The sequence below is a fragment of the Watersipora subatra genome, chromosome 1, assembly GCF_963576615.1.
Source record: "Watersipora subatra chromosome 1, tzWatSuba1.1, whole genome shotgun sequence".
NCBI classification, from domain to species: domain Eukaryota; kingdom Metazoa; phylum Bryozoa; class Gymnolaemata; order Cheilostomatida; family Watersiporidae; genus Watersipora; species Watersipora subatra.
The window spans coordinates 56671733-56688728 of record NC_088708.1 but is presented as its reverse complement, the minus strand read 5'-3'; the positions used below and the strand labels follow the sequence as shown (position 1 = coordinate 56688728).

At 34.4% G+C, this 16996-nt stretch overlaps 1 protein-coding gene across 1 annotated transcript; it reads left to right on the top strand.

The window, feature by feature from the left end:
* The first annotated feature begins 257 nt into the window (after window positions 1-257).
* On the top strand, window positions 258-16529 carry LOC137407478 (uncharacterized). The gene is made up of 13 exons (XM_068094075.1): window positions 258-383; window positions 562-651; window positions 739-942; window positions 1827-1957; window positions 3864-4103; window positions 4613-4919; window positions 6349-6487; window positions 6948-7033; window positions 7607-7786; window positions 9501-9641; window positions 10108-10182; window positions 10752-10827; window positions 16137-16529. Exons 1-13 carry the CDS (start codon window positions 299-301, stop codon window positions 16375-16377), a joined length of 1995 nt encoding a protein of 664 aa, XP_067950176.1. The 5' UTR covers window positions 258-298; the 3' UTR covers window positions 16378-16529.
* The last annotated feature ends 467 nt before the right edge of the window (window positions 16530-16996 follow it).

The window sequence follows — 16996 nt, the reverse complement described above, 5'->3', positions numbered from 1 at the left end:
ATCAATCGAGTAACTCACATATAGTTCTTTGCTTATCGTAAGATTAGCTAAGGTTTGGTAAGTAGCACTGTCTAAGCATAGAAAAAGCAAACCACTGCAGACTGGCTATGAAAGCATTTTAGTGCTTTGCTGACCCAGAGTAATTTTATCTCTATAACTCTGCAAGGTAAATCAGGAGAGTTAAGCTAAATTACATGTGAGTGTCAATAGGCCTACATGTTTTTTTTAATGTGCAAAATAGTTTATGACTGATGTATATTTTTAGTGGCCAGTGATGGAACTGTGATAAACACATTTTATGATGTCAATATGTAGACTAGAGGACTTGCTCACTGAATATGTGGTGAAATACTTTTCAATATTTAGTTTTAAAGCACTTAAAGGTAAGAATCTTGATCAGATATTGCATGTATTTTTTAAATTTATTTTGTTCCTTTATTAATTTTTAATATACTTTACTCTCAGTTGTTCAGAATCAATGTTTGCATCTCAAACGGTACTTGATTGAAAAAGAGTTTTTGGATCAAGTTGATGCGTATGTCAATGTTTTATATTTTGCAGCTTTGCCATATCCAATTATTCAATCAATTTTGCCCAAGCTTAGTCCTCTTAACCTTCGACGCTTTGAGATCATTTTGGAAGCGCAAGATGGTGAGTCATTAATGCATACTCGGTAACATCACTTTACACTAATCTCTTAGTAGTGTTTTTGTTATATTTTATTAACTGCTTATTTAGGGGAGAACCAAGACATATGGATGTCTCATTATGCAAAAAACTTTGCGATCAACTATCGACGAATGTTTAAAGTGACCGAAACAAATGACAATTTATTCTGCGCTGTTGAGAGGGATTATGGTAACTATCGCAGGAAGTTTATGGAAGACCAATTTCATATACTGTTGGAGGATGCAAACAAAATTGCTATTCTTCTTGAAAGAGGTATTGTAGGGTTATGAAGATGCTAACAAAATTTATTCTTTCGTTAGCTGATAATCTGGTTAACTATGATTTGAATTGTACATTTCTTTCCTGTTATCAACTAGTCTTGGTCTGAATGCACTACGACCATGGTAATGTTAAAGGTTGACTTGCGACAAAATTCACATTACAGTTCTTTGGTATCAAAAGATTCACCATGTCTTGCTCTGTTGTGTTGTAAGTGCCAAATATGTGGAAATGTGATTACAAGCTCTTAAAAGCTCAAAAAACAAACAGAAAATCGCAGCCACACGAGATCGCCGTAGTTTGGATTCCCTTTCCAAAACGGCTCAAATGTGTGTAGTCGTGAGAGATGGTTTTTGTTTACAATCGCCTTTCCACATATTTTGCACCTAAAATACAACAGAGTTAGACATGGTGAATCTTTTCATATCAAATAACGGTAATGTGAATTTTGTTGCAAGTCAACCTTTAATGTAGGAATAAGGATTGCGTTAGGCCTTCAGATGCATTGTAGAGTAAATCTACAAAACTAAATTTTATTTTGGTCATCTAATGGATAGATTAGTTACTGATCAGATTAGTATGTAAATATATTTAATAAAAAACAAAACGCCCACAAAACCATGCAGTATAGTATTTGCAGTTATATGCTTGTCGATGATACAGAATTTATTCAATTGTGATTAGCTTTTTTATTCAGTTTTTTTAATTTCATAGCAAAATTTTTTTATAATGAGTGAAGGAATGTATTATTGTTCTTTAGCTTATTTTTTAGCCATCAACTTCGCAATAAGTCTGTATTGACAAAGAGATTCATCAACAACCTCAAACAAGTGAAAGTTAAAATTAACAGAAAACCTGTTCAATATTAATTTTAACAGGTGTGATAGAAGTAAACATATACAAAGAAGATGAAGCAAGCGCTGAAAATGGTAAAGCTTGCTGTCATGTGAAGATGGAGGAAATAAAGGCTGATATGTTACTATGTGCTCCTTTTGTCAAGTCTCTCAAGGTAAGTTGTGTGTTCCCTAGTTTTAAAATTTGTGCTCTTTATTTAATGGTCAAATCAATAAAGGACGATATGGATCTTTAATGTTAGAAGCTTTCAACCAGGGGTCCTTTTTCTCATGTTTTCTGTTCTTTCAAAGGTTTTGTCGCAAAACAGTTTTTCATAAAAATAATTTAATTTTCAGTTTTCCAGAACTTGTTCTAGTAAGGATAACAATTGTTTGTAACTGTTCAATTTCGTTGCTGTATTAACTGCATGGTTGAAAAAAATAAATCTTTACTGTCAATTGTTTCTAGAGGTCAAGTAGTAATATTATGTATGGTAAGTAGTGTCATCGCTGAACAACATAACATATACTTTGTGTTATTGCTGCGACATGTTTTACACGCTACGCAGATGCATCATAATAATTTTCTCGGTAACAAATCACCATGAATCCTACATTGGTCAAATTTTTTTAGAAATGCAATAAATGTAGTCATAATAAATTTTTTCACTTCTCAAACAACTTTTGCAAAAGTTGTTTGACATTGAGTTTCGCACTCAACTCAACTTTTACTAGCAATGAATGAGAACTCTTTTACTCAAGAGTTCGTATCTGGAATAACTTTATCAAAACTTCAGTAGTTTGAATGCAACCACTTACTCATTAAATTAATATAACAATTAGCCTTTGGTCCAGTTAGTCTCATCTATTTGAGAATTTTATTTCAGGAAACAAGTTGCAATGTGAACTATTCAAAAGATTAGTAATAGTAATTTTAAATTTTTTCTTTTAATATATGGAAACTGCACTAAATCTCTGCATTCAAATGAAACTCGATATACTTCATTTGTTAGTAAAAGTTTCTATGTAAATATAAAATGTATAAATAGCACATGATTATTAATGATCAAATGAAGTCGAAGTACTTGCGTAGATAATTTCATTATTATCAGCTCGTTTCAGTTACTGTATGTTGTTACTCTGCTTATTAAAATGGCATCCATAATTTCTTATAGTTTTTTCAACTTCATCAAGTGGCTTCATTCTAGCTTACAAATCGGCCAAGTTTTTTTTTAATTTGGAGTTTTTATACTCAAATTTCATTAAACGAAGTGTTGAATTTATTATTCGAGTTGAGTTTATTTTGTTGACCTTATCTCATGTTGCCATTTTTAGCCACAAAATAGTTTTGAGGCAATTTCCATTAGATGATTCTTATAGTACTAGTTCATAGTGGAGGTAAGATTTTATCAAGCAGCTTCTGTCTCTCATATGATCTCATCAATGTTTACAGGTTGAAAATCTTTATCCGAGTTGAACTTTTTGCAAAACCAACCGTTTGTCAATAGCGTGTAGGAGAGTAGTATTCTCCTGCACGCTCTAACTGATGGTCCATGGAACACTAGTAATTCATGATGACTCCCAGGATTTCTTTTAAATTAAATATAGTGATATCAGCCAAATGTTTTCTTTAATTTTTTGAACTTTTTTGGTGGTGAAAAATGTTTTAAGCCAAAATACTAACTCTGTGTACTTATTTTATTCTTACTCAAACATGTAATGGTATATAATAACCCTTTGGTTGACTTTTGGTACTTACACGAAAATAAGTTAAAACTGCTGGTATAGGGAGATTGTGTGGGATTTGCTTATCTAGGTAAACCGATTGTTAAAAAAGAAACGACTGACAACGAGCCATAAATAATTTGTTAACTTGAAGCTCAAAACTATGGAAGCATTCCCTGAAGTGTTGCAACCATTTTTCTATTGAACAGAACTGGCTCACAATGGACTGGTACTCTCTAAGTTTTGATGTACAATGTTATGCCACCTGTTTTCCAAAAGTAGATTTATTAAAAGGGATTTATTTGAGAATTGTAATGTGCGATATGGTTGAGAATCAGGCCTTGTTCTACATTACAGATATTTCGTACAAAGGTGTTGATGAGCCCTCTACTGAAGGAAATTTTGGCTATACTTACCCAGTCGGTAGCGTGCATTAGGCTTGTCTTTTTGCATGATTATCGCCTTCTCAGAGAGACAATAGACCACTTCGTGAGACATGGCAACATCCTCGACCTTCACACAGTCTGGCAACCACAAAGATCATCGCTGCCGTCAAAATATAGCGTAGAGATTCTCACTCTTTTGGCAGGTTTAGAGGTGAGAATTGATGTTTTGTTTCTTGATATCTCTATGCTTTGGTTCTTGATCGGTTTTTCTTTTTCATCGCATCAACATTATTAATCCATTGAAGACTTGTGAAGTTATCCATTATTTGGAGTTGTCTTCTTTTTTTAGCATAATATATTGAGTTGACAATATTTTGAGTACCTTTACTATAGATTTTATGATGTTACCTGTTGTAGGGTTGTCAAAACGACTAGGCTTACATAGTTAAATTATTTATACTAAGCTTTAAATCTTTGTCTGACTCTCCAGACTGCACCAAACTTTCACGATTTTGTACAAGATAATTATAGAATAAAAATTATTAACATGTACGTACTCTGTTTCTTGTTCCTTTTGCCCTTCCACCTTTTCCTTGTTCTCTTTTGCTTTCATCTTACTCTTTCTCCGTCTTACTCTCTTTCCATCTTCATTCCTCCTTTCCTTTCTCCTTCCGCGTTTCTCATGTTTTTATATGGGCTCTTTTTTGTTGTAATGGTTAGCTGCCTCAACTACCTCAAATTGATGATGTGGAAGCTGACGTGTCAGGCTCAAAAGATGAGTCTGAGCTGGCAGCATGGAATTCCTATGACCTCTATGACTTCGCTATTTCTGATGTAAGAATGGAGCAATTACCGTCGGATGACAATACTACATACGACTGCGCAGCAATCCAGTCTGAAAAGTCAGCTAGCCATGTTAGCATCAGCTCGTTTCTGCTCACTCACCAGCCAAGTGTGCACAATTTCATTGCCAACACCCTTATGCTCCGCTGGGTGTCTCTCAAGAGCTTCAAGCTCGCCTGTCAGCGTAAGTTAGTATGGTTAATACCTCACATTATTTACACTTTTTTTCAACATCCTCTAAAACGCCATGACAATGTCAAATAACCTTTTGGATTTTATTCTTACATTATTCTCCTGGTTTATTTTAATGCCTTTACTAATTCAAGGTGCAAACTGCCACTACAGGGCTAGTTTGCACTGCTTTTATACTCCCTGTTATGATAGTCTGATGTGTGCACAAACTGGTTCTCTTCATAGTAGCGTAATATTCCCTATTTACACTGTGAGTTCTCCTGGTCAGCACCTGATGAAGACAAGAAAATCAGGTGCAGGGTGTGAGCGCCAGGTTCAATGATTCACAGATGTGCTCTTGCTGGCCTCTTAGTATGTAATCTAATCTGATATATGAGTCAGCGCAACTCTAAGTACAGCTTTATGCTGCTCTACTTTTGTCCCTCAGACTAGTAATTAGTAGATAAACAGAAAACTTTCAGTCAACATGAATCTATACATTCTGTGTGGTGTTGCAGGTCAGATAGGCATGAATTTATACATTCTGTGTAGTGTTGCAGATCAGATAGACACGAATCTATACATTCTGTGTAGTGTTGCAGATCAGATAGACATGAATCTATACATTCTGTGTGGTGTTACAGATCAGATAGACATGAGTCTATACATTCTGTGTAGTGTTACAAATCAGATAGATATGAATCTATACATTCTGTGTGTTGTTACAGGTCAAATAAGCATGAATCTATACATTTTGCGTGCTATTACAGATCAGACAGACATGAATCTATACATTCTGTGTGGTGTTACAGATCAGATAGACATGAATCTATACATTCTGTGTGGTGTTACATATCAGATAGACACGAGTCTATACATTCTGTGTAGTGTTGCAGATCAGATAGACATGAATCTATACATTCTGTGTGGTGTTACAGATCAGATAGACATGAGTCTATACATTCTGTGTAGTGTTACAAATCAGATAGATATGAATCTATACATTCTGTGTGTTGTTACAGGTCAAATAAGCATGAATCTATACATTTTGCGTGCTATTACAGATCAGACAGACATGAATCTATACATTCTGTGTGGTGTTACAGATCAGATAGACATGAATCTATACATTCTGTGTGGTGTTACATATCAGATAGACACGAGTCTATACATTCTGTGTAGTGTTGCAGATCAGATAGACATGAATCTATACATTCTGTGTGGTGTTACAGATCAGATAGACACGAGTCTATACGTTCTGTGTAGTGTTGCAGATCAGATAGACATGAATCTATACATTCTGTGTGGTGTTACAGATCAGATAGACACGAGTCTATACGTTCTGTGTAGTGTTACAAATCAGATAGATATGAATCTATACATTCTGTGTGTTATTACAGGTCAGATAAGCATGAATCTATATATTTTGCGTGCTGTTACAGATCAGATAGACATGAACATATTCCAGCCAACTATTCTCTCATTGATTGCTCTACACAACCTCCGATCCATCTGCTTTGAAGACATTCAGTTTGACAATCCAATGGAGCTTTTTAAGAGTCTTCTCACTATACTTATTAGGTTGGTCAGAGACGTACTGAGCACCGAGAATAAGGGGATTGGAGTTTCACTTCTGCTGACATTAGGGTTGTCATCCCTTAAAATGTTTTCCTGTCTTGCATGGTAATCTAACTAATATTATTAGTGATATTGATAATAATAATGAATTTGTTTCTGTTATAACGACACTAACGATTATAATAGAATCAGTGTCTTGCTTGCTCACTAGTAGCACCTCGATTAGCTATCCTATTGGACAAGGTCTTTGGTACATTGTGCGCAGTTCTTTGGCAATAAGTGCTCGTTCTTTTTTCAGTACTGTATTAAAATGATAGTTGAAACTCAAATTTTGTAAAAGAGTTTAGATACTAATTTGTTGTCATGTTGAAAATAGCTCATTGTTTTATGAGGTTGAGGTAAAACTGCTAAAGTAGGTTTTCGAAACTTGACAAACGAATAATCTCATCTTCTTTTTAAATAGGAAAAAAGACATAGTAATGGAGAGGGTGACCTTGCTTGGTATTGGGCATCCGTTTCTTGGAGATTTCTCTTCCGAATTAAAAAAAGGTAAAATACATTTAAACTAGTATTGTGTTCTCAGTGTTTATGTAATACGCATGTTGTGAATAATGGCGTTGCCAAATTTGCATAACCTTTTTTTACAGTCGAAAGCTACTACCAGTTTTTGTGTAAAACTTAATTACAATTTGTTTTCGAAAGTAAATGTAGTCAAAAGGGAAGTTGTCTTCTATTTTGTGAAACCTCGCATCATGGTAAGACAAACTATGTTATGTAGTACATTGTGTACATACTTGCATTTCATTTCCAGTTATGCCTAAAGTAACAATTTTCAGTTACTAGAGTTATCTTTTCTGCATAAAATTTTGAACCATTAACGACAACTCCTAATGTGTTATGTTTTGATGTACTATAAACAGTTATTATATGGTGATCAGTAAACTACATGATGAATTCTAATATTTGATATTGATGAATATGTATGTACATGTAAGTTATAGACATATAAGCTATCTTGCTGGTCAGCTGCATTTTGTGTGGAGTTTAAATGATTTGCCAAATTTGCGATAAAATCTTCATCAGGCGAGCATGATACCCATGGTGGTTGAATATTTTGTCTAGCCGGAACCTTTCATGGGATAACGACGCTTGATTTGAGTTTCTCCTCACTAAGCAATGCTGCCTCAATGCCAACCTTCTACGAATACATCAGAAGAGACAAGGCCTTGCGCTCTCTCAACCTCAATTGCTGCAAACTGTCACCGGGTGATTCCACAGCTATGCTTTTCAAGTCAATAGGCAGTAAGCCTTTTTATTATGTTTATCAGCATTACTGGCTGTTTCTATGTCTATGGACAATTTTTGTCTTTTTTATGACAGTGAGAGGAGTTCACGCTCTCCTTCTGTCTATCGACAATTTATATTTTTACTCTCTATAAGCAATTCGTGTTCCTCTAAAGTCTATAAGCAATTGAAGTTCTCTATGCTTATCAGGCAATTTATGTTGTCTTCAGGTCTATAGACAATAGCAAGGGCAGTTAATGCTTTGCATAGATAACTACACATATATAGCAATTGCAGCTATATTACACTCTGGTCATGGCTTCAGGTGATTTTTTGTAAATTCTACGAATGTTGGCCATGGTAGGTCTGGCTGTCATTGTAAGACGATTTTTAGCAGCTGCTTAGAATGTTTTTAATTATCTGTACTGTCAAGAATAGTCTCCTGTACTGTCAAGAATAGTCTCCTGCACTGTCAAGAATAGTCTCCTGTACTGTCAAGAATAGTCTTCTGTACTGTCAAGAATAGTCTCCTGCACTGTCAAGAGTAGTCTCCTGTACTGTCAAGAATAGTCTCCTGTACTGTCAAGAATTGTCTCATGTACTATCAAGAATAGTCTCCTGTACTGTCAAGAATAGTCTCCTGTACTGTCAAGAATAGTCTCCTGTACTGTCAAGAAATGTCCCTGAAATTTACGAATTGTTCCCTGTACTGTCAAGAAATGTACTCCTTGTAACTATGGCTGCTATTTTTAGCCAGTTTTCCATAAAATTATGAAAAACACTGATGAGCAGAGCAGGCTCTGGAATATCCACTCGTTCAGTGTTTCTTCCACATTTACATCTATATCCTTGAAACAGTATCAAAGGAAACATTAGTTGCGTAAACTTTTTGTTTCTGCAAATCAGTTAGAATATTTTAAACCAAACTTCCTTGAATATATGATTAACAGGATAATTTGTACTATAATCAACTACTTGCTATATCATGGGTTACAATTTAAGAAAAAAACTATTAAAAAAACTTTACCGCTGTTATATCATATATTTACCATATTAATTTTAGGTGATTGATCAGTTTAAAGTTATTTAAGGTTATTGATCAGTTTATTGATCTGTATTTTTTTGTCATATTAAGTTGATATGATTGAACACAAAATTGATATATATATATATAACCACATAGCTTGCATATAATTGGGGACAAGAACGGGAAATCTAATGTGGAAACTATGCAGTGTATATGTACACGCACGCATAATGATTCGCAATGTATGTGTGAGAGCATACAGATAACATATACTAAAGTTACACGTGCATTTTATGGTATGAGCGTGAATTTATAACATTTCAATGTGATATGCGCACAGAATATACTCGTATAATAGATATTATGTTGTATAGATGTATTTTATTGTATTAAAGTAGACAATTACATTTTCTCTTTTGTGCTATTTTTTTAGCAGAGTAGCATGTGTTAGGCCACGGTTTCAACTCCAGCAAATTGTAGCCAGTTGCTGCTAACTTCTGCTAAATTGTCACTTTCTGAATACTTATAAATATTTCCTCGTTTGTATAAACATTATTAAACTAATTGAAAAACCTGTTCCTTCTGGTTGAAAGCCTTTGCTTCCTGTAATTATTGTTACTGCGCCAATGTTTTAAGGAAATGGAAGAGGAACTGGTGAGGTCTATTGTTTAAATCACTTAGTCACCAGCATAATCGATATTTCAGTGAGTGAGATTAATCAGCTGATCATGGACTTTAACCAAATCACGGGACCCGCCATGGAAGACGCCATGATTGAAATGCTTGAAAAGAATAAGCATTTTGAGACGTTGTCATGCTCCCTTTGTGGCTTCAGTCGTACATTTAGTAAGTTGCTTGCTGATGATCAGAAAACTCCGAGTCGTGAGATTTCTTCCAAAATGTATGATTGTAATAGGCGCTTTGATTTAAAGGGCTGTTAGTTGGCACGATTTCAGTTCTCAGGCTATTTTATGACCAATTACTTACTTGACCACTACTCTCAATAGCCATTGTTTGTACAGTTGAATGATAAGTGGTATGAAATGGGCTGTCAGCTGGATACATACGTCTAGAGATTAAACTAGTATGGGATATGCTTATTTTAGGATGTTTGTCATTTAACCATAATAAATATATTATGTGATGTCATTGTGAGATCATTGATTATATATTTAATGTATTATGAAGTGGAAACGACTAATATATATAACAATGGCTAGTAATACTGTTGGTGTGTAAAATCATCTTGCTAACCTAATGAATCATTCCATGCTGACCCTTGTTCTGTCAACCGTTGTATACTCTTTTGTAGTAAAGGAACGGTTGCTCCCTGCCCTGGCACACCTTCCTAAGCTAGTTAAGCTTTATCTTGCTGAGAACAGAATAGGTAAAATTACCCTCGGATATACAGATAGTTTTGTTGAATTCTGAAAAAATTTCATTACATAAATTTTTCACTCTGTGACATAAATATTCTGCTTGGTCTAGTGGTTTTTAGCTATTGGTCGGCTGGTGTAGGATGAAAGTTGAAGAAGCATTTCTTAGTTTCCTTAAGATGAATCAGCTAATTTGTACCATCGACTGCTGTAACTATTGACCATTACAATGCAGTTTCTATTCAATTTATCTATCATGCTTCTCTGAACACGCATGTAGGAGTAATGTTGGCTGAAGCAGAGCGAACTGGGTGGCTCTGGAAAAAGGAGAAAATTGACATACTACTTTCTAGGCTATCAGTGGAGAGGCACGGATCAGTAAAAAAAACCTTGAAATTATTACAAGATGTTTTATTTTTCATTCTTTCAACTTCTCATACAAGGAGTGATGAATATAAAACATGGCAAAATAACATTTTCATAATCTGTAAATTTTCTAATCAGCTATCACTTCCTCTTAAATTTTGCCTAATTTTTCAAGTAGAACAGCTGAAACTTGGTAGTTTTGTACGATTGGTAGGATGTGATGCCGGACTGAAAGAACTGATACTTAGTATGCTGAGTAAGCGACAGCAGGTGACTTACCTTGACCTCAGGTATGTCTGCGCAATTTCTGCCGCTCATTTTTATGCTGTTCATAATTGCCGGTGGTATATTCAGAAAAACTCAAGCAAGACAGAAAGCTTGTTTAAGCTCATGTCCAGTAGTATGGCCGTTGAAATTTATATTTACTGACGAACATACTTTGAATGAATTCACCCTTTTTTTGCTAATTTTTTGTATTAAAAAGCATTTTGATGAGCATAATACCTATTCCTAAAACTTAGTGGCTTAGTCGGAAATGCATCAGCAGAAACAGTTTCCATCAAAGGTTACTATAGAATGGCAATTTTTTGCGGATATAACAAAATTGCTCAGCGTGTTATGCGAATGTGTCACCACTGTCACGTCAAGTTGTCACCAATGTGAGTCAGATGTAGACAGATCTGAAATACTTCTCATTTTATTCTCATTGTGGTAAAACTTATAATGCTATTAATCCTTAGTGTTACCATAGAAATTGTCAGGCGTTAAAAATAATTGTTTTAATCAGAATAATGTAATTGCTGTAATGTGATGCAGGTAGAACAGAATATTTTAATATACAAAATGAGTTTTATATATTGTCTGACGTAAGCGGATACATATGTAGTCAATAAGGAAACACGCTAAGAGAAATGCTCAATCAGCCTTCCTAGTTTCTGAACGAAACATTTCTGACTTGTATATTTAAGAGGTTAGAGTAAGGGCTGTTCTTAACAGCATGACCAGCAGCACTATTCAATTCAGTCTTGATAAGCCAACCCTTTTTACATGGGTAAAGAGAAATAGTACATCATTATTAACATGTCTATGTAGGTTGACGTATTCCCTTTTGTGGTTGTGCATATTAGATAACACGGGCAGAGCATCTTTTTAGATAGTCTTTGATTGACAAAGTGTTTTTGCTTAACACCTGCGTGCTCACTGAATAGATTTTTAGGAAACTTCTTTTCTTTAGAACAATCGTCTTCATGCGCGTGCCCACCTTACTCGGGCTATGCAACAAAGAGCTTCATGCGTGTGCCCACCTTACTCCAGGCTGTGAAACAAAGAGCTCCGTCGGTTTCACTTTTTTGAATAGTTGAATGTCAGTTTTAAGCTCATCTCAGTTTTGATTGGTTCAATAACTTCGTCTATGTGTTGGAGCAAAGGCTACATAAAAATATATGCTTTGGCCAGGCACATTGAACATTCACAGCAATGAGCTACACAACTTTGAAAGCTTCCGTTAACATGTTTATTGGTTAGTGTTGGGAGGTTGAATAGATTTACTGTTGTTATAACAATCATTTTATTAGCTGAAAATTGATTTGCTACTACAGGCATCAGACATATTTTATATTTTATCTGCGATTAATTAAAATCATCATCTATCTCTACAGTAGTTTTGATTGTTAAGACGCTTGTAAAAATTTATCTATGGTATAGCCGTGACTATAAACTTGAGTTTTCATTATTTGAGACAACAAAGATATTCCTTCTAATCGAGTCATCAAATCAATGTTGTTATATATATAGGGAAATGTTGACTTACCATACTTATCTTGTGACATATGATGTAATACTTGAGCAATTCTTTGTCTCGAATTCTGTAATCTGTAAATCAGTGCAGATGTACGCGGTTCTCATTTTCACAGTTTGGTTCTACAGGGTTCAAATAATATCAAAGTATTTCATACTTTTCGTTTTTAATTTTAAATTTATAGACCCCCAAAAAAGACTGGTACGAGTGGCTGTAGTAATGAGAAAAGGAAGAAGGCAATACTTTCCTTAAAATTGAAACACAAATTTATAGTATGGCGTGAGCAAAAATTTTTGGATCAATTCTAAAAAAATGCCCATGTATTAGCGAATGTGGGAGGGAAAATGGAAGTTACATTGTAGATGAAAAAGAAAGCCAATGATGAGCAAGAGTTAAAAAGCTGTGATAATTAAAAATAACCTATACAAATACTAAATATAAAAGCAAAGAAATATTAATAAGCTATGTTAATCTAAAGTTTTCTTAGTCTAAGCTAGACTAAATTTAATTCCATCAATATTCACCGACGCCTGATTTGTCTCTTGCATTGCCAAGGCTACACTTCAATTCACTTTCCTTATATGGACAAAATGACAAAAAAACATACATTCATTTGTTTTATTTATTTAACCATTTACGTATAATATAATATAATTTTTAGTATGTTTTGTTTTTACATTTAGTTTTTACATAATGTTATATAATGCGTTTGTTGTAATGCTCATTGTAAACACCTGAAATATTTGTTAAAGGTTGACTTGCAACAAAATTCACATTACCGTTATTTGATATGAAAAGATTCACCATGTCTTACTCTGTTGTGCTGTACTCGAATTCTTGGGTATTTTACTCGAATTCGGAATATTTTACTCGAATTCACTGGGTAAAGAAACTTGGCCAATGGCAAATATATTATCTGCCAATGTTTGTAAGCTATTTTAAATCTTAAGCGAGTGTGTAGCATAAGAAGTGAGAAATGTTTTTCAACAATCTGGTTTGGCTATGCTTCGAGCTTTCGAATATTTAAATTATGCAATGACCGGGCACACACAGAAATAAAAAAATATCTTCATTTAAAAATTAGTATGGTAAATGTTGCATGTGTTGATAAAATAAAAAAATTTGTATGCAAAAAGTTTTTTACCCGCACAATGTCAAGCATTTATCTAGTTTATTAATAAGTGGCAGAAGGGATCTATAAAGTAATAATGTTTGTAAAGATCTCCAAAGGTTTAGCTACTCAAATAAGTAAATTGCTCACTGTTCAAACATGTAATATGTACTTTTACTACATGGTGACAGTCTAACAGTGATAACATTTGCTAGTGTTACACGGCATCCTTAGAGCTACCAGTCTGACAGCGTGGAGAAGATCAGTTCTAGTGGTTTTGGTCGCGCATGCTGCTCAGGAGCAATCCACAAACTTTTGCAAGGCTTGCCAAAGTTTTCTGAGCTAATCTGTTTGAATACTCTGATGAGACAGCGATATTTGAACTCAAGGCTGGCTGTTATAAAGGAAATCCGGTCTCTGCCACAAAATGATTTCAGTATTGTTTAAAACTTTTTAGCACTAAATGTTCTAGAAATTGCTGTGTTGTGTCAACATTTTAATTCAAATGTGGTTTTGTTCGAAACAGAATATTAGTTTGTTTAGCAAATACTGCAAGGAGATGCTTGAATTTGGCATTTGATTGTTTTGCTCGTTATGGGGACTAGAATGAATATACTAGTTTTTCTTTATCGGGATGTTATTTTACAACAAAATATTTCCGTTTGTTGTTGTAATCAATATCAACTTTTTTGCAGTTTGCTCAAACGGAAAACCAGAACAAACAGAAAAGGGTTTTTTACAGCTGTATGTGCGTGCCTATAAGATGATAAACTTTCATGATTTTTCAGTCATTTTATTTGAATTAATTCACAAGTTTAGCCAATTTATTATCATTGAAAATTGGACAATATCTAAATTCAACAAAAATATTATTGCAAATGTATTAATAGCCATCAGAAAACTGTTAGAAAACATTGTATTATCAACAGTTGTTCCATTGGGACTAGGATCAGGCTATAACAGTTAAAAAACTAGATTAAAATAAATTAGAATGAAAGCGAACACAAAGCCGCAATGGAAATTTTGGTTTTTTGCTGTTGACTTGCAGTACCTTGGCCATGTCATGCATGAACTTCAGGGGTAGTGTAAAAAAGTTGCAAGTCCATAGAGTGCTTAACTTACAGGTGAGCTGCAAGCATTTTACAAAACTAGTGAAAGTAGCTAATATTCTACCGTATATATTCTAGAATATTGAATATGCTAAATTCGATTCTAGAATATTCAAGTTCAAAATTATTCAAACTCTAGAATACTGCTAGCATATTCTATTTTAGTAATATTCTGCGTATGCTATGTATAGCTATTCTGTGTATATCGGCACAGGACAAAAGTGTTTACTTCAAAAAGAAATAGCTAGAATTATTGGTAAATCGTTTGAAGCAGCGTAAATATTTTGATGTCTTTTTATCACTATTGTTATGGATCATCTGTCAGAAATTTAATTTGGTTAGATATTTGTCATATTTACATGTCTAATTTCTAATGCGTTATACTCGAATATTTTACAAAAATTAATTAACTTTAGCACACTTTAATTTTGTGATAGAGTAACTCATGTTTCGCAGGTTAGTGTTAAAAACTTGCAACAAAATGCTTATACAAAAATGTTCATTTTATAAGATTTTTGTGTACAACCATGTATTTATACACAGATCGATGTACTATATGATATCTGATCAACTACCTGTATTGTTCAAGTCGGTAATTCTCTGGTAAATTAAATAACATGAAGACATTTTGTAAATTGTCATTGCTGAAGTATACTAGGTGTCTTTACATAAAAACACTCTATCAAGCAATATTGCCTGTCACGATCTATTAAATCTCCCAAACCATGCAGACAGATCCGCTTGAGATCAGGCAGAATATCAACAAAATCTGTTATGTATGTTAACATTTGTGAAGTCCATCGCTTTTGTTCCTGAAATCTCATCGAGCTCATCTTGTAGTCAATTGCAGGTGTGTGAATGGAGATCCTTGTTACATAACGGTCATAACAAATTAATTGCTTGGTCTCATTACACGCTGTGTTTTCAAAAACACCAATTATTACATGGGAAAAAAGTTTGACATGTTTTTCCTACACGTAAAAATCTTTTACTATTTTCGGTATACATCGGTTTATCGAACAAACATGATTCTAACGAGCCATCCCTACTGTCTTCGCGTCATTAGATCATATGCACTATCGAGGAAAGTCTCGCAACTGACAGACAGACGATGGTCATTTTATTTGCTCATTCGGGCTGGTCAGAGCAAATGAGCCAATATAAGTTTTGACACGTAGCGGAATATTTGGTTCTGACCTTCATCACACGTTCTATTTGGTAATATATATGAGAACAATATCATTGCGATTAATAAATATTGAAATATTATGCAATTATATAATTGGACATGCGGATTTTGCGAATAGATAAAAGTCAAAGACATCATCATCATTTTGTTTGTTCTTCTACAGCCACTGTTTGGATACATATTCAAAGTAAACTCATTTTATAAACTTTTTTTAGATTGTACAAATGATATAAATTAAATTTCTTGCTTCATGGGTTGCTTTTGGCATAAATGCTTGTTGGTAGTGGAACTCGGCTAAATAGGTTTTACTGTTTTACTTCTTCGATCTGCACAGGGCATTGGTGGTTGGCAAACATTTTTCTATTTTGCTAAAACATACTATGTTCTTACAGTTCTAATCTGCTGACCGGTGACTTCCTTTGTGAGCTCATCAAGGATATAGTAGCCTTAAAAGGTAGACAGATTTTATTTCAAGGACTGAATATAAGCTTTAACCTTGATCACACTGATAGTCCAATGACGAGGGAGTTCGTGCGAGAAGAACTCGCCCCACTCTGTCAGCACTTCCTGTGTATGGTGCTTCACGAGGACCACGGAGAAATGGCTCGGCTTGAACATCTGGCCCAGATGTGACATTTGATAATTTTCTAGCAGTGGTCTTTTGTTTCTGTCACTTCCCACGCTTTCCAAACTGAATTTCAGATAACGAATGACACCATTTTTTGTGAATGCTTTGCATTTTTATCGTATTACTAATTTTTTTCTCTTACAAAATATATGTTGATTAAGCCTCACTGCAGCTGTATAAATGTCAAAGATATCAGCTGTATTTTGGTCATTGTTGTGTATAGTTACGCTATCAACCGCTAGTGTGATATGGACTATCTTGACACATGTACTGTAATTGACAAAAAGTATCAACACATGCTAAACATTTAGGCTAGCTATGAGTTAGTCATTGCCGAATACGCTGGTAGCAACCACCTATGGTCATCGCTAGTTCTGGTTCAGCAGATAGCATGTACGATAAAGACAGTTACTACCGACTGAGTGAGAGGGGAGCTGGTCGTGTTGAGCTTGAGCGCGAATCGCGTGGTCGACTTGAATATCATGTGATGATGGCGGTCGAGGCACACTTTTTCCCATCCCTTATCAGCATGACATGCAGGCATCCAGGAAACCGATAAACATAATTTATCATATTTTTGGCTATACGCTGAGGCTGACTCATATTTATGTAATTACAGATATA